A 24336-nucleotide genomic window follows, 5' to 3' on the forward strand; every position below is an offset into this window, starting at 1 on the left:
TCTGTGTGACTCCGCCCATACACATTCCTGTGTGTCTGCGCTGTGAAGAGGAGGAGGAGGACAGAGAAAAGTTGAGGGGCTGCAGAAAGAGAGGGGATGATAAACAACAACACTTCAGTCTGACTCCTGCAACTTTCTGACACATTTACCCCAAGTTTAACCCAACGAGGCGTGTTTGTAATTTATTTATTTATTTAGTTCACAAGTTGTCGAGACCTTTTTTCTTTGGCGGAGTTGGAGCTTTCGAGTTGACTACATTGCACGCTGCTGTTTTCACTGCTTTTCACCTTCCAAAACCCCAACAAACCCCGCAGAAGTGCAAAGGGAGTGTGTGTTGAGGAATCATGGAGATCCTGGATAGTAGTGAGCCGTTTCTGCACTGGGACCGGAACCTGAGCGAGCTGTCGGAGGCCGGGGAGATCGACTGTGTGCTCTACACCAATGTGAGTGATCGATAAGGGAAATGTAAGGGAAATAATCACCTTTATCTCACTTTGATTGAGAGAGGTGGGAGGGAAGTGGGTTCAGTGTTTGTGAGAGTTTGTGCGTGTCTGGTGCCCGGCTCTCCTTTCACAACTTGAGCCTTGAGGTCCAGGATGCCAACTTCTTCTTTCCTTCCCTTTTCTTTTCTTTTAAATGCAATTGTATCAACATAAAACAACAATTAACATAAACCATCAGCATTTACTTATTAAAGAAATGTAAATCTGTAGAGCATCTAAATGATATGAGATAAATATAAAAGAGGGGGGAAATCACCTGAGTTTACTTTATTCCAGGATTATAACTAACTATAGTAAAATATTGCAAACTAATGATTACTTTACCAATAAAATATCAGAAAAAAGTCCAAGGTAATGTCTTCAAATCGTTTGTTTTGTCCAAAACCCAAACATATCTAGTTGAATTCCCTTTTACATCATATAGAACACAGAAAAGTTGCACAAACTCACATTTTAGAAGCCAGGTGTTGAACATTATTGGCATTTTTGTACATATTAACTAAGATGTGAATAATAAGTATAGATAAACCAGATGCATCCCATCAGAATTCACTTCAATATAATAATTGTAAGAGTAAACATTAACGTTTATAAGATGTTTCCACTACGCAAAGTTACTAATGATGATGAAACCATATGTCTCTCTGTGGACCGAGAGGAGAGTGAGTGAGACGGAGAGAGTGAGGCATAGACTGTGTGTGTGTGTGTGTGTGTGTGTGTGTGTGTGTGTGTGTGTGTGTGTGTGTGTGTGTGTGTGTGTGTGTGTGGAGACAAGTAAGGGTGCACTTGGGTTTATAAGGGATAAGATCCAGCTGGCCTGCATATCAGGAATCAGACACCACAGAGGTCTATCACGACACACACACACACACACACACACACACACACACACACACACACACACACACACACACACACACACACACACACACACACCTCTAGGAAAACCTGCAGACAAGTAAAGACTTGAGGTAAAAGCTGTAAATAAACGTCCTTTTAAATGTCCCGAGGCTACAATTGCTGTCGAATAGCAGCAGAGATTATCCTGCTGCTGTTTTCTGTATCAGGATTATTATGTTTGTCTGCTGTCCAACATTGTATGACGTGATGGAGAGTAAAATGGCGCAAAAAAAAAACACAAGTTCATTATTTTGAACTGCATTACATAAACATCATGTGTGCTTCAGTGTAGTACAATACAGCTAATCTACCCAGTACTATACACAAGTAACTGAAATGGCACCAAAATAACAATCCCAGACACGAAAAGCTCTGTTAATGGTTTCTGATTAAAAATGGATTCATATAACATTCTACATAGAATAGAAACAGGTAGAGGTACCATTCTGCATAATGCATACTTTTACTTTTGATGCTGAGTACATTTTCTTCTATTCCTTTACTTCAGTATCATTTACTTGTGATGTATTTATAGACTATGGTGTTCCCACTTTCTGAAAGTAGTTTTCTGCATCTTGATGTATTACAAACTTAAATATTGAGCTCTGCCTCTTAGATTTTAGCATGTTTATTTCAATATTATCCTTATTTTTAACAGCACCGATGAACAAAAGCAAATTCCTTGTGTTCTGGTCCGACTGCAGATGTGAATATCTTATACCTGCAGCACACAAAGGCCAGGTTGTGTAGAGCAGCAGGACTAAGATGCTCTTGTTGATTGAGGAGAATATTCTATAAATATATATAGGAAAGACATGAACTCTATGTGTGTGTGGGAGAGGGGGGTGCATGAAGACGGCAGTGTTTGAATGTGAGGCTCTTTGTTGGGTCTCACTCTCACTTTCTCTCTCCGGGGGGTTTATTGACCTGAGATTCCTCAAGACAACGTAAAGTCTCTACGTCTGTGGGCAGCTTGTGTGGGAATCAAAGTTCTGGTTTTCCCATCTCTACTTTACTTCATTTAAGTTCCCTGTTAGTTATGACTAGTTTGAAGATCCTTTATTAAATTAAAACTACTAATAGTAATATTCAAAAGCAAATAACTATCAATTTCTTCCAGTACAATTTTCCTGTTGTATTTCATACCTGTCTTATTCTAGTTCTGCTTATTTTAATTGCTTTTTTCTTGGCTCTTTTATGGCTGTTTATAAATGTATTTAAATCTTAATGGTTTTATTTTTTTTGTGAAGCACTTGGAACTAGCCTTGCCTAATATCAGGCTCTAAAAATTAGGGGCTTGGCAATACATCGATATTTTATCTCAAATTTTGGATATCAAGTGTTTTCTTTTTGTGGTTTTAAAGGATGCGTTAAAGTCATGGGATGTCATTTTCTGAATTTGGTTGGACTTTTGGACTAACAGTTCTATTTCTTATCTTCACAAGTAAATCCAATCTGCATAATGAGTGTTTTTACTCAAGTCAGAATAACTTGTGGTTTATTTTTAGACTCTTATATTTACACATGCATATTTACCTGCTTGGGAGTGTTCAATAAAAGTTGTATTATGGGAATTGTAGTGTTGGATCTCTCACATTCATAATGTCACATTAACAGCACATGATTTAATCACATAATACATGTAGTAAAATGGATATATAAAATGATCCATAACTGCACAATACTCATTTCAAAGGTTTGACATTACCTACTTTAGCACTACAAATATAATCCACCTTCTCTGTGTGTCTGTGGTAAAAAAGTGTTTTAATAATCAAGTTCTTCAGGTTTCAGAAAATAACAAAAGCTCAGTGCGGGGGTGGATCTTCGTCTTTCATATCCATTCTTCTACAAACTCAGCAATCCTTTTAGACGTCATCAACACTTAACAATGGACATGTCTTACTTGTTTCTTTGACGCGACTTGGATCCATTTTTAGAGAGGGCAACTGAAAGTGGAATCAACCAATTAATCAACACTACCTACAGTTATTCTTTCAGAAACAAATCCAGATTAGAATAAAAATCTTCATGCTTCCTGCTTCATACATTTTTAAAATAATGTAATCAGAGGATGATATATGATTATTCATGTATTTTGTAACTGATGCAAAACCTTGATTATGTGATCAACAGAGAAATTGAAGTAATTGTTCTGGTAACAATGCCAGAAAAATGTCTTTTCCTCTCAAATATGGAGATTTACTGTGTTTCTCTATTTTATATCATATTAAATTGAATATCTTTGGGATTAGGACTGACAGAACACGATATTTAAACAATTTTCTGACGTTTCCATTGATAAATACTAGAAAAATAATCGTTAGTTGCAGTGTAGATAAAGCATGTCTTTTGGAATAAAACTGCTGTATGTTCATAATTATTAGACTTTAGAGATTCTGTCAGTCAGGTTTGTTTCAGTTTATGATTTCTTCTTGCTCTCATGCTTTCTAAGACTCTGATGTATTGATGATTCAATCCTGAAAACGATAATTCTACAATTATTAGTAATGCTTTGCGGCACAGCTGAGAGATAAATGTTAATTCTCTATGTCTTGGCGTTTGTGTTTCGGAAACTTGGATTCCCATTCAGGAAAGTGGCTTTTAAACTTAAGTGCTATTTCATGCACATACTTGTACCTTTCAAAAAAGAAAAATTGGCATGTCGCTCGGCACATGGTGTACTCGTGGAGAGAGGAAGACACATGCAGATGTTTGCTCTGCACATGCTCCACGGTTTATGTAACACTCAACATACCTGCATAAAGACCCACCTTGTTCTTTAAATAAAGCTCCGGCTGAAGTACCGCACTGTTATTAATATACATTATGGCTTTGACAGCAATGCAGTTATGTACCATTTTGAGGTACTCGGACTTCACAGCAGTACACATTTTTTACTCCTCAACTTCACGTATTTTTCAGCTTACAGTTCATCCCCTTATCCAGTTGTGTTGATTTGAATATTTTTGATAAACTGAAGGAAAAAGTGTTCTTTCATATGTTAAGATCTTAAGCTAAATACACTTAAAAAATATATCCCTATTGCATCAGCTGGATAATGCATTGTCACAAAGAAACTTGTGAAAAACTGAGTTTTATTAGAAATGTACATGGTTCTCACAGGACAGTGAAGCAACAGACATACAGTATGATGATCCTCTAGAATATGACGCATTACTACAGATTTAACTAGCCAACAGCTTAAAGGAGTTAAAATGAGCACTACTTTCAACATCTACAGCAGTAGGAAATGTAAAAAAAAGTTAGATCTAAACTATCAGCAAAGTACGTTAAGGATGCAAAATGCACAGTAAACATGTAAAATAATTTCTGACAATAATATAAAAAATGCCAAAATTCATGGGAGAATAAAATGTTAAAAATGGTTGAAAGAATATGTGACAAAAATGCAAAAAAATCAACATATGACGTGCTTATATTAGGCATTACCTGAGATTAAGCCACCCTAGTATAAAGTAGTTAAAAAATCGCATCGTATATAAAAAGTAAAACACTGACAGGGAATATTTTGGTTCAAAATCAGCAACTCTGCTTCTATACTTTGAATTTTGAATTTGGTGTTACTATGTTGACTCAAGTAAAGGATCTGAATATACACACACTTATGTTATTCAACAAGAGCGCACACACACACATGGAGTCAAAGGTAAACATCTGGATCCACAGTGCAAAGCCTGTTCTCCGTCGGGGCAGGGCATCCTGCTCTCCGGTGGCCTCACTCTGTCTAACTCTCTCTCACACACACATATACACACACCAGCCATAGCTTGTATACAGATAATGAATAAATGATTGATTTTGATGATAATTTCCCATGTAGTCACATTTTATTGACCATCAGAGGTCAAGTGTCTCGGTTGTCTGTATCAGTGTTATTCACACTTCTGTAAAAGTACTTTTACTTGAGTAAATATACTTAGTTACGTTCCGGTTTGAAAGCTAGTTTATATATTACAGCTGGTACGACCTCTCAACCTGTAACGCAAGTAGAGGGACACACCTGTGTATTATAATGCAACACACACACTGTTTCCTCTGCAGGTGTGGTGCCGGATCTTCAGGTCGGTTGACTAATCGGTGACTATGTGAGACAGCAAACATTCAATATTAAATTAGATATTTTATATCTCTGCTGCTCAGTTAAAAACAAGTGCTAGTTAGCTATTGTTAGCATGCTGACGCTAGCATGCTCCAGCTACGATAATACGGTTATTCCTTTATTGTCTGTCTAGTAGCAAATTCAGCTATTCAGTTTAGTTTTTAATTTGCACTGCCTGCCTTTGTGTTGTTTCATTCTTCTGAGTATCTTCTACACATACAAATGCTGGCAAATTCTGCAATCTCTGCCTTTTTATTCACTTCATGATGCTTTAATCGGATCCACCTTGCTCTGTTGAACTCGTTTGGCTTCGTAGATTTACACATGGTGTGCACATGGACTCGTGAAGGACACGTTTGTCTCCAAATCTGATGCAACTTTTCTTCTGACTTTGAAAGTGGCTTCAAGTTTTGTGCTGCAGGCAGGCGGCCTTTTCGGAGCAAAGCGAAGGTAGTAATCAGTGTGCGAGGGATCATTATGGAAAATCCGCAGGAGCCACAACTAAATTTACCGACCCTGTCTGTCTCTCTCCCTTGATTCTGCTTCCCCCCGTCCCCCGTCTGCTCCCTCTGGTTTAGCTTCAGACTCCATAAAAGGTTTCAAATGGATGTGTGTGAGCTTGTGTTTGTGGTTAGCTGGGTGTGGGCTTATTATCCCTGTGAGTAAGGAGATATACACCCTGCCCTCAAATCAGCCTGGAAGCAGATTAGTTGCAGCTTAATTAAAATGCAGCTAACTTACCAAGGATGGATTTTGAGCTCTATTTTATGCTTTTGGGGCAAGAAACAGAAACATCCATGACTTTAAAGATGCAGAATCATTGCTTTTTGGGTCTGGTTAGCAGGAGCTTCAGAGTTGGAAACATCAAAGTGTTTAAAGCCGGCTTATTAAACAGTAAGGTGCAGACTTTGATGTTTGTCTTTGCGGATGTTGCAGCTCATAGACTGTCTCAAGGAGTACAATTAATGCCAGTTTAGGACAGAAACCTCTCCTGTCTAGTTAACCTTTCTCACATTTTTCCCTCCCTCTCCTCACCAGTCTGTCCTCCGGGGTGAGAGTCGAGACGAGTCGACTCCTGTCCAAAATGCCACAAAGTTCCCCACTGCTCCCATTCTCTATTCTGCCTTTTAACCACCATCTCTTTTTTTCTTTGTGAGTAATTCATCACTCTTTTGCTTTCTAACTGTCCCTTTGTGTCTTAATTCCTCTCCTTTATACATTTGTCTGTTTATTTAACTCCTTAATTCTTAATATTCCTCCTTATATTTGTCTTTGGACTTTTATTTTCCATTTCATTTTCTCCTTATTCTTCTCCCAACTAATCAATCAGGTTTGGAGGGTTGCATACAATCGTGATAAGACCAAATGTGAGCTTTCTTATTGGCTACTATTTGGGTTAACATGGGATATTGTGGTTTTGAGAATAATCTCTATTTATTAGAATACAGTGCGAAATCGGTGTATGCACTTGGAGATTGATGCATTCCAACTTTTTGGTGAGAAAGGATAGGTGATTTTGGAGAATTCTGCATGAAACAAGATTGCAATATACATGTTTTCAATGGTGCTAAGGCCTGGGTAGGAACGATAGGAACTGCACTTTTTTTTTTGATTTGGCATCTTTGTTGCAGGTAAAATGTTTGCATAAAAACTAAAAATGATAAGATCTGGGACAGAGAAGATGTCTGGGGGATTTTTGTTCAGATATCTCACTGAACTAATGGCAAATGATACTACTAACATGTGTGTGTGTGTGTGTGTGTGTGTGTGTGTGTGTGTGTGTGTTAGTATTAGTATGGTTGTGTATGTGTGTGGTTCTTGACATTCAAGCATGCCTTGGCAAGCATCCGCTTCAGAGTGCTCGGCTTAAACGGAGGAATTAAGATGAGAGGCGCGCCGTAACAAGTTCCCCAGTGTTTGCACTTTTACAGGGATTAGAAACGATCCCTATGGTGTATTCAACAAGACGTGCATTGACCCAGTTTTTACCCAAAATCCTGCAGGAGGTGGAGGCAGGAGTCCTTCATAAAATTCAGTGAACTTGACAACAAATGTTTTTGGGGAAATCCTGCAGAAAATAACCGGTTAAACACGATGAAAGCACTCAAGAAGATTTTTCTCTTAAAGACAGAAAATAAGTGATTCACAGAAGACACTTGTTGAGTGATGAGGGATTTAAAGTTGATGGAAATGAAAAAGTGAGGAGTAGCTCATGTTGGAGGAATATGATTCAGATGAAGCACAAAAGGAGAGCTGGAAGAGTTAAAATAGTCTACTACTTGAGTCATGGCTGGATGTGTGTGTGTTCGTTGAATGGTACTTGATGACCGGTCAGTGTAACAGTGTAGGGATGGAAAAAGTTGTGTGTGTGTGTGTGTGTGTGTGTGTGTGTGTGTGTGTGTTGACCCAGTTTATAGCGAGCACACACACTCAGGATGAAAGAAGACAGCTGTGCTTGTTTTTGATGCAAACTGTCTCAGCTGTGTTTGAGGACAAGATGTCTTAAGTTGGCCCAAAGCTTTGATTTTATGATAAAAAGGAAATGCTTATCCACTTATTATTAAAAAAGGTAACCCATCTGTGTTCATGAGCTTTAATCATTCTAAAAAATATTTTGTATACATATTTTTTCTTCCTTGATTAGAGGAAACAACTTTCTTGTACAGTAAATATAAACCACATGATACGACAGGTTAGCTTAGCTTAGCATAAAGACTGGAAACAGAGGGAAACTGTTAGCGTGGTTCTGTCTGAAAGTCACCAAGTGTGAAAAAGGCAATTTGTGTTTTTATGAGGATTCATGTGTAACACGTGCATTTATAGTGCATAGTTTTGAATAAAAAGGCAACACAGACAGATATTTGTTAGCAAGAACAATTAGTAGGCCTAGTTGTTTCTTTGATGTTTCGATGGGATTTTTTGGCAAAGACACGGATTCAAATACAGGCTTTTTCCAACCAACCCTGGTGAAGTCATTATGTAACATCTGGAGGGTCAGTGTGTGTGAAGAGTGGGGGTGGTACTCTGGGATCGGTCAGTATGACAGAGCAGGACTGGAAAGTTTGAGTTACTGTGTGTGTGTGTGTGTGTGTGTGTGTGTGTGTGTGTGTCTGTGTGTGTGTGTGTGTGTGTGTGTGTGTGTGTGTGTGTTTGGGAGGCATCAGGAGAAAGACGGTGGGGGGGATTTTACAAGAAGGGGGGGACCTACAGGGGGAGAGAATGAGACGTTTTCCATTTGTCATCGTCTGGGTTTATTCTTCATTATCCCCTTCTGTTCATCTGCAGTACTAATACACACACACGGACACGGACACGGACACGGACACACACACACACACACACACACACACACACACAGATAACGTCTGACTCATAGATGTGAGCTTTAACCCGGGATGTTTTCCACAATATCTAGTCTCTCTGTCTCCATGGCATTTCCTAATTTGAACACACTTCCTGTCATGTTCCTTGGCTTCTTTTAATCCAGTGTGAAAACATTTATGAGACTGAAAGAGAGGGAGAGGGGGGCGGTGTTAAACAGGAAATGGATATTAGGGTTTGTAATGGATCTGCTGTGATTTCTGTCACTTTCCAGAGTTGTGTGTTTGTGTATCCCTGTGTGGGTGGAGAGTAAACAAAGAAGGCCCTGCTGGAAATCACGCCTCCTTTTATTCTCTCTTCCTGTTGTTTACATCCGTTTACCATCCCTCCACCCCCAAAATAACTCTGTTCAAAGAAAGAAGTCAGATATATAACCGTATCAAGGCAGAGGTCTGTTTCTTTATTTAATGATTTTACTGAATGAAATCATGAGACCTGCTTGGTGTTGAGAGGTGGTTGTTTGGTGCAGAAATATGCAACATTTTGAAGGATTTTGCAAAGGTTCCTTCATAAACTTTCAATAATAATGTTAAAAAATGTAATATTGATGGCACTCATCGTACAAGAAACAAAGTCCTTTACAGGTGTACAGAATAAAGATTAAAATGAGGGATATAATGCCTTGTTTTCTATCAGAAAAGATGGAAAATGTCACTAAATTCATGCATACATTTTTTTAGTAGTCTTTAAATAGTAACTGGCCTTAGACCCCAGCTTGTGGAATAGGTGTTGGAATTGATTATGGTTGCAACTATCGTTATTAAATAACAAAGAAAATGACATAATGTATGACATTATGTTAGGATTTCATTCTTAATTGAAAACATGCAGATATAAGCTGTTGTTTTTCTTCCTTTGTAACTATTTTAGCTTTTCCTGGTGCATTCACTAGTGAATAGGTTTGGTAAATCGAGCTCTTGGGATCATGTGTAGAATCTGGGTCACGGAGTGTGTGTTGTACTTTTATCCTCATGAGAAATCGCTGGAGTTGAGAACATTTCTGTGAAGCTAGGTCACTCCTGCAGACATTAAGGAGGGAGTGATGTAATGATACAGATGCTTGTGTCTGCATGTGGAGACTGTAAGCACTGTGTTGGATATGATGGTTTCACACATAGAGCTGCACCCAGTCAAGACCCCCCCACCCCCCTTGATAAGGCCGCAGATAGCAACTTTAAGGCCTGTGATTCGTCTTATTATGCTGACACACACAATATCAATGCAATAGCCTCGAGCCTCAGTGCTGTTACAACCAGTGATAAGACTTCAGTATAGTCCTGTTTACTGCCAGGGCTATCTAACGCAAACACATTATGGGTTTAGTTGTTTGAAGAGGTTTGTTTTGGCATGTGTTTGATCATATAGGCACCTTACTATTATTAATGGACGAGCATAACGGTTTTTCATGCTCTTAGAAGGACAATTATGGTCTTAAGAGATTACATTCTGATTGTTTTCATGACTTTAACCTGACAATCAGACTGAAAAGCCATGTTTGGTCTGTTTGTCTGCATGACTGGAAAAAACTGGGTGAAGCATGCCAAGAAAGACCTTTTTTGGAGTGATTCAAAAACAGAGGGTGGATGCACTTACATTTTTAAGTCTTACATATTGGCTATGACGGTATGTCTATGGCTCCCACATTTCTGTTTTGTACAGGGTGTTATTATTTTTTTTGCCTATGCTAAATATTCAATATTCCTCCTCCCAATGTCAGACGTAAACTTTTACGATTGTCAAAACTATTACCTGCATGGCCTTGTTCCTGAAATACAACATTTTACTAGAGAAGAAGATCTCTTATCGGATTTCCTTGGTTTGTGTTGGATGCTAGGAAGGTAAACTTAAGCTTGCTATGCTAACCCGCTAATGTTAGCTTTCCGCTTAAAGCACAACTGATCCTGCAAGTGAACTTAAAAAAGGTCATGGTCTGATGAAAAAATGACATTTTGTTTTTTCATGACTTTCTTTTGAGACTTTTAGCTTTACGAAAAGTGTTTACTGCCTCATGTCGATTATACTTTGACACTGAAAGGTTATTGTTTTTAGCGGTGTACACTGCTCAAACACTGGTTAAAACCTTCTCTTTTTTACTCTTTGCACTTGAAGTTGTTGAGCAGAATTTAACGTTATGAAGGATTGTGCAGATACAGTTTCTACACATGTACTTCAGCTCAGTGTTAAAACAGATTGCATACGTCGTTAGCATTCCTGCAGACTCTCACACACTGTGGCTTACAGCTGCAGAACTGTTAGCAGCTAGTGCAACGGAGGCTCAAATATTCAAATGTCTCGCTCTTTTTATCGTGAAGTGTTTTGAGGAATTTCACCATAGGGCGAGAATATTGTGAATTGGCTAAGAAGACAGAGAAACTGCATTCTCTCAGACTGGGAAACTGAGGTTCAAGAAGTATTTCCTCTATGTGCCAAAATACCTCGTAGCTGACATAATTCTTTCCTCATAGAAATACACTGGAACTGTACTAAAAAAAAAAAGTGCCACAAAATTTCAACTGTTCTCCACCAGAACATGTATTATGCATCATCATTATGTTTTTTATTGACCTTTAAAGTAAGCACTAACTTATATTAAAACCATTAACAAAGCTATTACTTAATATGTGTGACTTATTTGATCAATAGGTGGCACAAAAAGTGGAAATGTTTCAAACAAACTTGGAAAGTAGTTACACAGTTTTGCCTGGTCGTTAAATTGTACGTTATCTCTTTAGACTTCAATATGATTATAATGGGACACGTGCTGATAATGTGTGATAGATAAGGGACTCGATCCAAATCAAACAAGTGAGTCATTCAGTTTATTCTGACATGACGTTTGTGTGTGTGTGTGTGTGTGTGTGTGTGTGTGTGTGTGTGTGTGTGTGTGTGTGTGTGTGTGTGTGTGTGTGTGTGTGTGTGTGTGTGTGTGTGTGTGTGTGTGTGTGTGTGTGTGTGTGTGTGTGTGTGTGTGTGTGTGTTTTCTTATTGTATTTGTGGAGTCATATCATCAGCCAAAGTACGCACATATGAGTCCAAGGTACACACACACTAATACACACACTCAAGGGAGGTGACCCTTGTCCTTTGTGGGTCTGTGTGTGTGTTTGTATCAGAGTTTCCTTTCACATCTGGTTTCTGCTTTTCAGGGGAGGAAGGTGTCAGTCTTTACTCTTCCTCGTCGCCCCCCTGAAGTTTAAACCTGGAGGAATTAGAGACCTGAGCACATTTCTTCCCCTCTTTACCATCTCCTACACCATTCATTTAAATGCTAACTAGTGACCAACACAGCTGTGGGGCTTTTATTGTGAAGGATCACTCCTCACTCTGCTGTGATAATTACCTCTAGAAAGGAGGATGTCTGTTTTTGAAGGAATACAGACACATTACCTGCCCCTTTTTTAATGAAAGTAGGGGGAGAGGTGTTGCATGTTCCAAGGAAGAGGTCATTTCATTTGGAGCAGATTTTTATTGGTGTTGTTGGTTTTACAGTACTTCTGATCATTTTTCAACTCAAACTCTGCCCATCTCTGCCTCTGACTTTTCTTACCCAGTTTGACGTCTCCCCTTCATCACCATCTGATTTAAATTAAGATCAGGCGTAATAAAAAAGTTTCTGAAAGGATTGTCTCTCTAAGGATGACACAGGATTTCTTCACAATAACACTGATGCTCTCCCAGAACTCGAGAGATAATCACTCTGCATTAACTCCTATCTAATTCGATGCAGCTTCATTAAAAGATTACAATCTGCACTTTCAGCGATATAATTCAGAAAAAATATGAGAATGACTTCTTTGTTGTCCCTACCGCGTCTTTAGAGTAGCTACAGATTCTTGCCCTACTTTCAGTATGAACTCCCAGTTTTTCTCATTCATTCTTCAGGTTGGGTTTCCCAGCTGGAGTGTGTCGAGTTACAGTGAACCTCAAATAACACCCCTGTGTCGGGCTGCAGAGACAAAGAGCGTTCTGTTGTGTGTGATGGGCTACACTGGCCTGCATCACATTTGAACCACACACTCCCACTGCTGAAATGACAGGGAGCGTACACAAATCCTCACTATAAGCGCCTTTCCTTCGACCTCTCCTATTTCCTCTTTTTAAACAACATGAGGCTTTTATTCCTTTCTGGAGAATAGTGCAACATTGTGGAGTCGCTGTGGGCTGCAAGCAAAGCCCCAGTGAAGCCCGTATTTGGTTATTTGGGCGAATTATCACCATTAAAAGTATGCCCAATTTAGCTAATAGCAGCTCCTTTCTGATATGCACCAATATATCTACAGACACCTTTTACTGGATTACTTAAAAATAATACTTTGTGTTACTGCAAGTTTTGTTGTCATAAATGTGTCTTTTTCTAGGATTCCCAAGCAGATTTATGGATGTTTATCTGTGATGGACTCAGAAAAAAAGCTATTGCTTTAAGCAAACTGCAACAGAAGGGCGTTAAGGGTTTTTAAGCAATTTAATTGCCTCCGTGGGTTTCTGTTGCAACTTCTGAGGGTAATGTCAAAGGTCATCTAAACCCACAAAATATGGCTTTGTTTATTTTTAAAGATGGGTTCTGTATGTAATTACTCCTCCCTTAAAAACTACACCCTCTTTTCTTTCTACATCATGATGTTTTTTCCTATTTTTGAGCGAAGAAATCTGATTTTCCTTACTACTTCTTAAGCCTGATTTGAAAATCTGAAAAATATATATCACCAGCAAACCCTAAAATATGTAATTAGTTGAACCACTCGTACATACAGTATCTTGGCTAAAAGATGGAAATGTACCCATTCAGTGATTCATGTGTAAATATTTGTCTTGCCCTTTTTTCTGTGGGTTCACGGCATGCTGTCAGTGTTTGCATTATAAACACACACACACACACACACACACACACCTTATGGAGGAGCATATGGTGGTAGGAAAGGAGTGTGCTCTTAGCTAAAAGTTAAGAGGTTGTGTGTGTGTGTGTGTGTGTGTGTGTGTGTAATTGAAGCCACATGCTTTGGCGATCGGTCATCCACCCTGCTTCTGTTCCTCCATTTTCATTTCACTGTCCGGATTTATTTGTCGTCCATCCTCTGATGTTTCGTGCCTTTGTCTGAAATGGAGATGTGACTGTAGATTTCCAGACGTATTCCCTTCCTAACCTCTTCATTCCTTTCCTTCCCTCCCTTTTTCATTTCTTCCTTTCCTTTTCATTCCTTACTTTACTTCCTTCTATTCCTTCCTTTTTCCTTTTCTTCCCCTTACCTTTCTTTTCCTATCCCTCCTCTTTTACACTTTTCCTTTTTCATTACTTACCAGACTGTACTTTCTTTTCCTCCCCTCTTTTGTATCCTTCCTTTACTTTCTTTCGTTTGTCTTCTTTAAAACTCCTTTCCTTTCTTTTAATTTCCTTTCCTTTCTTCTTGCACTCTCTGTGCACTTTTATTTTACCTTTTAAAACTTTGTTATATTTTCTTCTTCTGACCGTTTCTTTTGAACCTTCTGTATGTAAAGCACTTTGAGTAATATAAATGTAAAACTTGCGTCATAAATAAAGTTTCCTTTTCTTTTTAATTATCAACCTTCCTCCTACCGTCACGGTTTCATCTGTTTTTAATTGAAATTGTTTATACTCTTTTCATTGGCTGAGAGCAGACTGGCTTACATCTGATTAGACGTGTTCAGCGTACTCTAACCACCAACTGAATTACATCAGAAATATTGCAAAGTTCTCAAGAGGGCTAGGAGTTCGAGTGAGGACAGAATTTTGCATTTAGTAATAATGTTAGTTGTATTAGACCTAGTGACTTAGCAACAAATACGTAGGGTGGGATTAGTTTACTCACTTTCATTAACAGCCATCTTTTCTTAGAATAAAGTGTACTTTTCTCGATACCAGCTCAAGTAATCCTTGTCTGTTTTTTTTAGGTGTAATCTAAGAAAATGACAGAAAAGTTAGCCATTCTTTGATTCCTTCTATGTGAGGATTTGTTGTTTTCCTGTTTACTATCATTGTAATTGAATATATTTCAGGGTTTTGCAATATTGGTCAAACTGAACAAGGGACTTTTACTAACAACAACCAAGAGGAAAAGTCTGCAGATTAATGTATGTTCAAAATACCGGAATTTGTTTTCATGTAAAATATAATTTACTTAGGATTTGCTGCCTGCTTAACAACAATTAGAAGTCTCTGCAGTGTCATGCTTGCACATGCTCACACAATGCACCATATGACATTACATTTCATTCAGCTTATCCAAGGGGACCTACAATAACTGCAATTAAATATGTAGGTAGAAACTTAAACAGCAATAATCCTGCAGGTAATTTAGCTTCAAATAAGGGAAACCTTTTTAGGTGCTTCCTACATTCTCTTTGACATTTTTAACACAGGTGATGCGTGTCAGTATGCTGAAGGGCTCTTTGTTAACCTCCGTCACAACACCTGAAGAGGACATCACAACATCTGCACGCTCACTTGTTGAAAGATAACAGAAAGAGATAGAGAGCAGGAATGTGGAGGAGGAGGGCGAAGGGGGTCGGGGTGACGAGAGAGATTAGGAGGAGGAGGGCGGGGTGCTCACTTGGCAGGGTGTGTTATAAATGAGAGAGATGAAGGGAAATCAGAATCTGTATACAAAATACAATTCAGCATTTTTTAAAACTAAATATAAATGGCTCATAAGTAATGTTGGATATCTTCATTATTATGACATTTCTTTCTATAATGTGTCTTTCTTTCGTTTTTTTTTACTTAAATCTTCTCCAAAATGTTCAAAGAAACTCAGAAATCCAGCTGCAGGTACAACCTCTCGATGTAAATGTCCCCTCACTGAGCGAAAGAGAAACAGTGAAAGACTATTTTACATGTAGTACTTAATTATCTGCTTTAGTGTTCCCTGGGGGGGTAGGAGGGAAAACTTCAAGGAGAGGGGGCTATAAACAGTCTGTAATTACAGGCAAGCCGTCATACCCTCTCTCTTTATATAATTATCTGTCTCCACTTTGAATTCACATCCAATACATTTTATCTTCCTCTGTGCAGCACTTCTCCGAGCTCCTGGACGATCTCTCCCAGGATGCTTTGCTGGGTCAGCTGCTCAGCGACCCCTTCCTCTCGGGGGTGAGAGGTGGAGGCGTGGAGGCCATGGAGGGTGAAGACGGCAGCGACCTGTCTCCCTCCTCCCCCCTACCTCCCCACATCACGGCGGAGCACAGCTACTCGCTCTGCGGAGACAGCAGGCCTCAGTCCCCGCTGTCGCACCTGACCGGAGAGCAGGGCAGCGACGCAGGTATCTAAAGCCTTCAAAATAAAAGCTCAGTTCCAGAGAGATAAAAAGCACTCTTGCCTAGTAAACACCAATAACTTAATGACTCATCTCAAATGGTAATCACTCATTCGTTTCATTAGTTTGCTTCTCTTCCTTCCCCCTTTCCTCTCCTTTATTTCTTCCTTCTTTCGTAGTTTCATTCCCTTTCTCTCCCTCTTTCCAGTTTTTCCTTCCTTCAAGCTTTCATTTTGCTTCGTTGATTTACTCTCTTTCTTCCTTCCTTCCCATTTTTTCCTGCAAAAATGAACGTGCAATGTCAGTTCAAAAGCAGTCATGAACCAATAGTATGATCATAAAAGTTATTACACATGCAAATCTGATGTGTTCTTCTTGCAGTTATCACCAAAATAAGTGATAACAGTGTCCAAGATTTCCTCTAAGATTATAAAAGATGCATTTCAGATGTTAGCCGGGGCGTGAAACGTACAATAGCTTGACTCCCAGAAACCCTGACATGTCTCCTCTTGTTCCTCAGAGTCTGATGGAGAATCAGCTGATTGGCCCATGGAGCAGGACGACTCCATCGACAGCCTCCTGTGTGAGACCCCCTCCCTGCTCCCAACTCTCTCCCTGTCTCTGGCCTCCGGTGAGGGGCCCCGGGCTATTGAGAGCCCTGCTGTGGCCCCTGTTGTTCCCACCACTCCCCCAGCTCAGTCCCGAGTCAACAGCAGCCAGGGCAAAGCCTTCAAGGTGAGGACACAGGATTATAGGGATGGAAACTGATGTTCTTCATTTCACTGTTTGTAACACTGTTGTCTATATACAGATTAAAGAGGAGAACATCATCCCGCAGATTAAACTAGAGCCTCATGAAGTCGACCAGTTTCTCAACCTTTCACCCAAAGGTCTGCATCTTTCCTCTCTTCCTCTCACTGTCTATGTCAGTTATCTGATGCTACAAGGACCCCTGCTGGATGTTTGTTGTTAAAGCACAATGTCCTTTTGTATAGTTCTCGTATTATAAATTTCACTTTATAGGTCTAACATGCATCTTTTATCCATTTAAATGTATTAAAACTACCAAACATGTCTAATATTATGTGAAATATGAACTTTAGTGTTCCTCTGAAGCTGAAGTCATCAATACCTTTATATATTATCCTTAAATACTCCTTTAGGAGTTTTAATCTTTAAAATGCTTCGTATCTCCAGGTCTGGAGGCTCTTCAGATGCCTCCCACTCCTCCCAGTTCCCACGGCAGTGACTCTGAGGGGAGTCAGAGTCCCGTCCATGCCCCACCCGGCCTCTCCTGCCCTGCTTCCCCCACCAGCCCTCCCCCATCCCAGGCCAGCCTGAAGGTGTCGCCCCGCGCCGCCTCCTCACTCTCCAACTCCCCTCTGCTCACCGCTGCTCATGTAAGCCCCATCTTATATCTTCATATGTATTTTAGTGTCCTTCTTCATTTACCCTTCACTCACAAGAATTCACATTTTATCGCACATAAAAATCCCCCCAAAAAAGTCACATTTTACTGAACAAAATCTCGTTTTCATCGTACAAAACCTACAGTCCTCCCTTGAGTTTGCATAAATGATATTTTATCCATTTATATAGAGTCAAGGTACTTTTGCAAATGCACATTTAAATCCTGGCTTCAACACACACGTTGTGGATTATTATGATTTAATATATATTTGATTGTGTGTAGAAGCTGCAGGGTTCCGGCCCGTTGATGCTGACGGAGGAGGAGCGCCGTACGCTGGTGGCTGAAGGTTACCCCGTCCCCACCAAGCTGCCGCTCACCAAGACCGAAGAGAAGGCTCTGAAGAAGATCCGCAGGAAAATCAAAAATAAGGTACAGACTGATTGATCCGGACAGGATATCTTCATCCGTATTAGTTATTAGGAAGTTAATATGGTAAACAAAAAAATATCAGATGCACAAATATTTTGTTTCGATTAAGTTTATCCTCTGATTAGAATAAGAGACACAAATAACATAACTTGATATAAATCCGCCATAAAATGAGGAGATGTATTGCTCTTTCCATATAAATCATACATTAAAGTAAAATCTAACACTCTAGATACTACTAGTTGTTTTTTACTGCAGATAATGGCATCAAAGGTAGTGTTCATAAACTCTCCTCTTCTGTATGTGCCTGTGTACCTGTATACTTTTAATAATAACTTAAGTATTGTTTTCTGTAAATCAACATAAATGTGCTTCTTCCTCTAACTATATTTAGATTTCTGCTCAGGAGAGTCGCAGGAAGAAGAAAGAGTACATGGACGCTCTGGAGAAGAAGTCAGTTCTCCTCTTCTTCATTCTTCATTATAGCAATAAGTAGTGAAGTGTGTATAATAAGAAGTGAATGTTAAATGTGCATTAAGAAGATACACTTAATGAATATGGAAAAAAATACATGCAATATCAACAAAACAATGAGAATTTATTTCTGGAACATGTTTATGATGTGCAGTGACTGACCTGCAGTACTGTTTCTGACCACAGGGTGGAGACATGCTCCAACGAAAACCACGAGCTGCGCAGAAAAGTGGAAACCCTGGAGTGTACCAACAAGTAAGATCAACACAGCCACTCATTAAACACACATAATGTATTAATACACACACTACTGCACATTGGATTGACTTTATATTCAGTGCAAGCCCAGAAAGATGCTTTTTATACACTAAACTCAGCCCATTAGTTTAAAGGAGTTCTCGGTTTCAGGGAACACCGCAAAAGTTGCATCAAAAACACGGTTTAATAGCTAGAGAATCTTTATTTCTCCTGTTGTATGTTATCAATCAGATTCCGGTAATAATCAGTGCTTGACATTACTAATAGATTTTTTTTTATTCAAAATTTTGTGGTGCAAATAACATTTACTGTTAATTTTGAAAGTAGCCTACAGTACATGTACTGTAATAATTCAAGTAGGGAAGAGTAATGTGTCAGGATACATTAACTGAATGTTATTATTGAATCAAAAGCTCCCTGTTGGCAATTTTTCACCCATGCATGAGGCTATTTTAATGTAAAATGCTCAAGCTGCTTCAATTTAGAGACCGTGTTGGTGCTCTCGTTATGCATGGATGAACTGTGTGTCTGTGTGAGAGATGCACAGCTGTATCGGGTGTTGTTATTGTGTGTGTGTGTGTGTGTGTGTGTGTGGGGGGGGGGGTGGTTTTGTTTAGCTGCCTATAATAAAGCAACAGAACAAATCCTTTGACTATGCTGCATCAAGACATTCACGTTTCACATTCATGTTTGTTCTTGCTGACACGCATTGCTTCATTTTACTTTCTTTCAGCTAATTTAATATCATTACATACAGTCAAGGTACCAAAAAACCAGCCTACTTGAAGCGGGCGTTCACAAGGCCTAACATCTAATGGCGAAATAACTACCAACCCGCTGATAAACAAGTTTCAAAACATTTCAAAATATATATAAGTCTGAGGGAAGATTTTAACAAAGTCATGTACAGGGAATTGAATAATAATACAGCATAAAAAATGTTAAAGAAAGGAAATAAACAATAACAGATCACAACACAATTAACTACAACCCTAAACAATGTATTATCAGTGTTAGGAAAGTACTATTTGACTTGAGTCAAAGTGTCAATAGTAGTGTTAAAATCTGTGTTTCAAGTTCAAATACTGCATTCAAAAAGTAATTTCATTGCATTTACTCACAAGGGGCAAGTTACATCATCCGCTTAGTTCATTATGTTTTCTTTGTGCTTTCCCTCAACCTGTGTATGTTACTTGTAAGTGGTGTGTGTGTTTGTGTGTCTCACCTGTGTGTGTGTGTATTTCCCCATAGATCTCTGTTGCAGCAGCTGCAGTCTCTGCAGGCGGTGGTCGCCGGAAAAGTCCCCAAATCCTGCAGGATGGCCGGCACCCAGACATCATCATGCCTAATGGTACTGCACCGTGTGTTTTTTGTGTGTTAGCGTGTGTGTGTGTGTGTGTGTGTGTGTGTGTGTGTGTGTGTGTGTGTGTGTGTGTGTGTGTGTGCGTGTGCGTGTGCGTGTGCGTGTGCGTGTGTGTGTGTGTGTGCAAGCTAATAGGATGTTGTGGTGGTGAAACTATTGAATTTGAAACATCTGCTTCCATCATTCATTAGCAGCTTAGCATTGCTTCATAATTTATTTACTACTGTCTCTCTCTCCCTATTGCCCGCCCCCTCTTTCCTCTGCAGGTGGTTGTTTTGTGTTTCTCTCTGTTTTTGGGGAGTTTTTACCCCAGCAGTATGTCTCCCTGCTCCACCCTCACTGAAACTGGCCTTGCATCCAAACAGCAGGCTGTCAAAGAGTCCTACACAACCACAGGTATTTAAACTCACAAATACACCCTACAAACTTTCTAGGGTGATATTCCTTTTTGGATTCCTTTTGGCTAATTAAAGATAGGTACGCAACCCACAATATGTCAAAAATAATCATAATTTAGTAAGATAAATGATTGCAGGTTTAAGAAACACATGACAATGTCTGAACAAGGAGACCAATTCAAGATAACATGTTATTTTTAGAATACCTGATTTTTACAAGTGATCACAATTAAAGGGGAACTAAACCCCTCTTCATTTCCTATGTTGTAAGACAGTCAAAAAATGCAATTAAACAGCAAATATCATCCAAATCCAATACCTAGCATTCTAAAATAATGCATCTCTATATGCACCATGGGGCTGTTTATCATAGAGAGGTGCATTACTGGAAAAACAAACACAGTGAGATGAACTTGTACACGGTTCTCAGCTAAACTGACCTCTCCTGATGCTTCTACGAATCATTACTTCCCAAACTATAAAACTGTGGAGGTCCATTATAACATCGGCAGTAATCAGATTCCACCTACAGCGCTGCAATAATAGCTACAGAGCCACTGATGAGAAGAGCTGACCTTTCACTTCATCCTCTCTGGTGCCTCCCACACACACACACACACACACACACACACACACACACACACACACACACACACACACACACACACACACACACACACACTTTTGTAATAGATATAATTTTCTTAACAATCAAATCCAGTTTCCTGTCCCATCCTGCTGCCATGCAGACAGTAACATAACAAGTGTGTCTGTGTGTTTTGGATAGTGTGTGTAGCTCCCATGCACAGCTGCTGAGTGGGTGTGTGTATAGGTGGATTCTGAGAAAGTGGACCCGTTCAAACATAAACCCAAAAGACCGCAAAACCTTTTCCACAAAGTGTAGAAACTAAGAGATTTCAAAGTTGTTTACCCTCTTTAAGTGTTGTTTTGGGTCTTTTTGTAGTTACATTGTGGTCTTTAGATTCAGTTTGTGTCTTTGAATGTGTTTTGTGTATCTATTTAGTGATTTTAGATTGTATTTCTGGTCATTTTATGTCTCTTTGTTGTCTTTTTGTATATATTAGTAGTTTTGTTTGTTTAGATTTGTGTCTCTTCATAGTTATTTTTGTGACTCTTTGTAGTTGTTTTATACCGTCTCTTTTACGAAAAGGCTTTATTCAATATAAGCAATACAGTATATACCTACACAAATATATTAAGAACTTTGCTTGTATATGACCTTTTTAAATGCAGAGACAGAGTTCGTAGAGATGCACTTTCAGTAACATATAACAGAATTGAAAACGTGTTTTCCACTCTTTTTTTTCTTAAAGTGAAGTCAAGGAATCTGTTGTCCACCTTCGAGGATGAGCAACCGCATCTCCTTGGTCTCGGTGGGGAGTATCCCAACCAATGGGAGGAGGCGCCGGCTGTTGTCATGGGAGTGTGGCGTCGCTCAGAGCAACAGAAAGTGGCGGTGGAGCCCACCATGGTGGAAACACTCGTACCACTGAGAAATAAAAGCAACGAAACGCAAACATCTAAAAACATGCTGCTAGACCTGCACAGGTAAACAGACTCTACAGACGCTTAGAATAAAACAGAAGAAGAAGACGTTAGCATGAGCAGTGATAGCAACATTAGCTGGGTTTAGAAAAGTAGAACTATTTAGACTTGTAAACAATTTGTTTATACGTATAAATATCTGTACATCTTAAGCATTATTTAAGGGGTTAAAAAGTTGCACCGAAAGATAGAAACCAGTTCATTTTATTATATATATATAAGGCTATATAATGGACTCTTCCCTCCACTATGTTTTGAATTTTCTTAAAAATCGTTTTAAAATTGCACTCAGGCGTAGGAAACGCTTGGAATATATATTGAAAATGCTTCAAAAGTGCTTAAATCGGACATTACAACAGGTGAAGGACCCCTGAATGTGATATAAATGTAAATATAATATGCAAAATTTAAATCCCGACCTCTGGTATGTGTTTTCAGGTCTTTGGATAGCAGCAGCAGTAAAGTGATAGAGCTGGAGCGGACGGTCAACGAGACCTCCTGAGGTTCATGTCAACACCCCACCATTATCCCACCATGACCCCCCCCCCCACCTCCCCATGATGACCTGGTTCAAACCTCATACAGTAGTTCCACTGCTGATTGTTCCATCTCTGCTCAATCAGACACACTGTAATGGTATTAATTAATCATTTTATAATAATAATAATTTACAAGGAGGCACTGGCTGCTTTAATTTCTGAAGTAAAAATGCACTGAATAATTTTTACATGAGTCAATCATCAGTTGTCTTCATTGACATTCAAATAGATGGAGTGAATTCCAGTGGAGAGTATTTTCAAATATGACGTGAGGCTTTTTACAGGACACTGAGGGAGAGAACCTTTGTATTTATAGAAACCTTTTTGGGGTTTTTCATAAAGTTATTGCTCTTTGTAGTTCTTTTAAATGTTTTATTCCATTCCAGTGAGCCCCCTTTTGATACTTCTGTTTGTGTTCATATTGTGTTTTTTTATTTTTATTTTATTGTACTCATTTATATATTGTTATATATTTGCTTCAGCTGACTTTACATTTCAAACATCTAAGGCTTAACCCGGGTTTCTGCGCTCATTTTAAAACCGTTTTTATTTTTGAAAACTTTACATCAATGTGCAGCTTGAAGCTGTTGCTTTGTTATTATGAATACTGACTGCAGATTTAAAACCCATTTAAATAAAAAGCATTAATGAGGACTTTATCCCTTAAATAATTACATGTTTTTTCAACATGCATCTCAAAATATCTGTTATGCATCCCAAAATGTTGCTTCTCCTCTAAGGAATTGTTCGATATTGACATTGAGGAAACATTATTGTGCCTTTCTTGCCGAGAGTTAGAGATTATTAAGCATATTTCCCCAAATGTCCAACTTATTTTAATTTTTGTAAAGAGATGTGTGCTGGAACCAAAGAATGAACTTTATTTTGCCTTTTTTCCTGTGATGTTTTTGCCTTAAACACTTTCACTGTCAGCTGCTCTGATCTCTCAGCATTTGCCAAAAAAAAGTTTCTTCCCAGAAGTGAAAAAAAAGTATCTATTTTTGTAAATATAAGTTGTTAATAAATAAGCAAGTCTAAAACTGTCTGGGATCTGGAGTTTATAAACCAATCCATAATTTATCCTCAGTCTTTTGGATGCGATGGTGATGAAGGATGAACATAGCTTTGTCCTGACTTCTGTTTCTGGTTCAGTGTGTTTAATAGATATCATGGCTTTAAAAGTCTTAACTGTTCATTTTAAGTGTATTGCAGGTGGGGTTTTACATTTCTCAGCTTTGAAACATGTTTTGTTATGTGTGTTTAACCCATTCCACTTTCTGTGCATCCATGTTGTAAATACAAACATCCCATTTGTAAAAAATCTTCATCCACCGTCAAAAGTATAGCAAATTAAGCTAAGAAACATAAGAAGTGGTATATAACAAACTGAAGATGAAATCCACTGTTAACACAAATATATACCAGTCCAATTAAGAGATTTAAAAATACTATTTATATAACTTGGTCTCATGCTTTGTGTTTTCAATCAGTGGCTAGATTGTCAAAGATTTAACCGTCATTGTTTATGTTGTTCAGCCAAAACTTGGATTTTATTTGGAACATTTCAATGGAAATTCTCTTCTAGTTAGTCTGAAATTAGCAGCAAGTGGAGAGAATATTATATGTAAATGTAATGTTGCTTCTGTTTAAAGCCACTCTTGTCTTTTTGCTTTCAAATGAATATAGTAATTTCCTTAGTAAAATCATATTTTGCAAAACCACA

General features: G+C 38.7%; 1 protein-coding gene across 1 annotated transcript; it reads left to right on the plus strand.

Annotated features, from left to right (window-relative positions):
- On the plus strand, window positions 1-24336 carry creb3l2 (cAMP responsive element binding protein 3-like 2). The gene is made up of 12 exons (XM_063905324.1): window positions 1-443; window positions 15935-16181; window positions 16696-16910; window positions 16987-17065; window positions 17373-17575; window positions 17869-18015; window positions 18410-18468; window positions 18676-18744; window positions 19999-20098; window positions 20377-20506; window positions 21843-22077; window positions 22513-24336. Exons 1-12 carry the CDS (start codon window positions 345-347, stop codon window positions 22574-22576), a joined length of 1647 nt encoding a protein of 548 aa, XP_063761394.1. The 5' UTR covers window positions 1-344; the 3' UTR covers window positions 22577-24336.

Source organism: Eleginops maclovinus, chromosome 17 (genome assembly GCF_036324505.1).
Source record: "Eleginops maclovinus isolate JMC-PN-2008 ecotype Puerto Natales chromosome 17, JC_Emac_rtc_rv5, whole genome shotgun sequence".
NCBI lineage: Eukaryota > Metazoa > Chordata > Actinopteri > Perciformes > Eleginopidae > Eleginops > Eleginops maclovinus.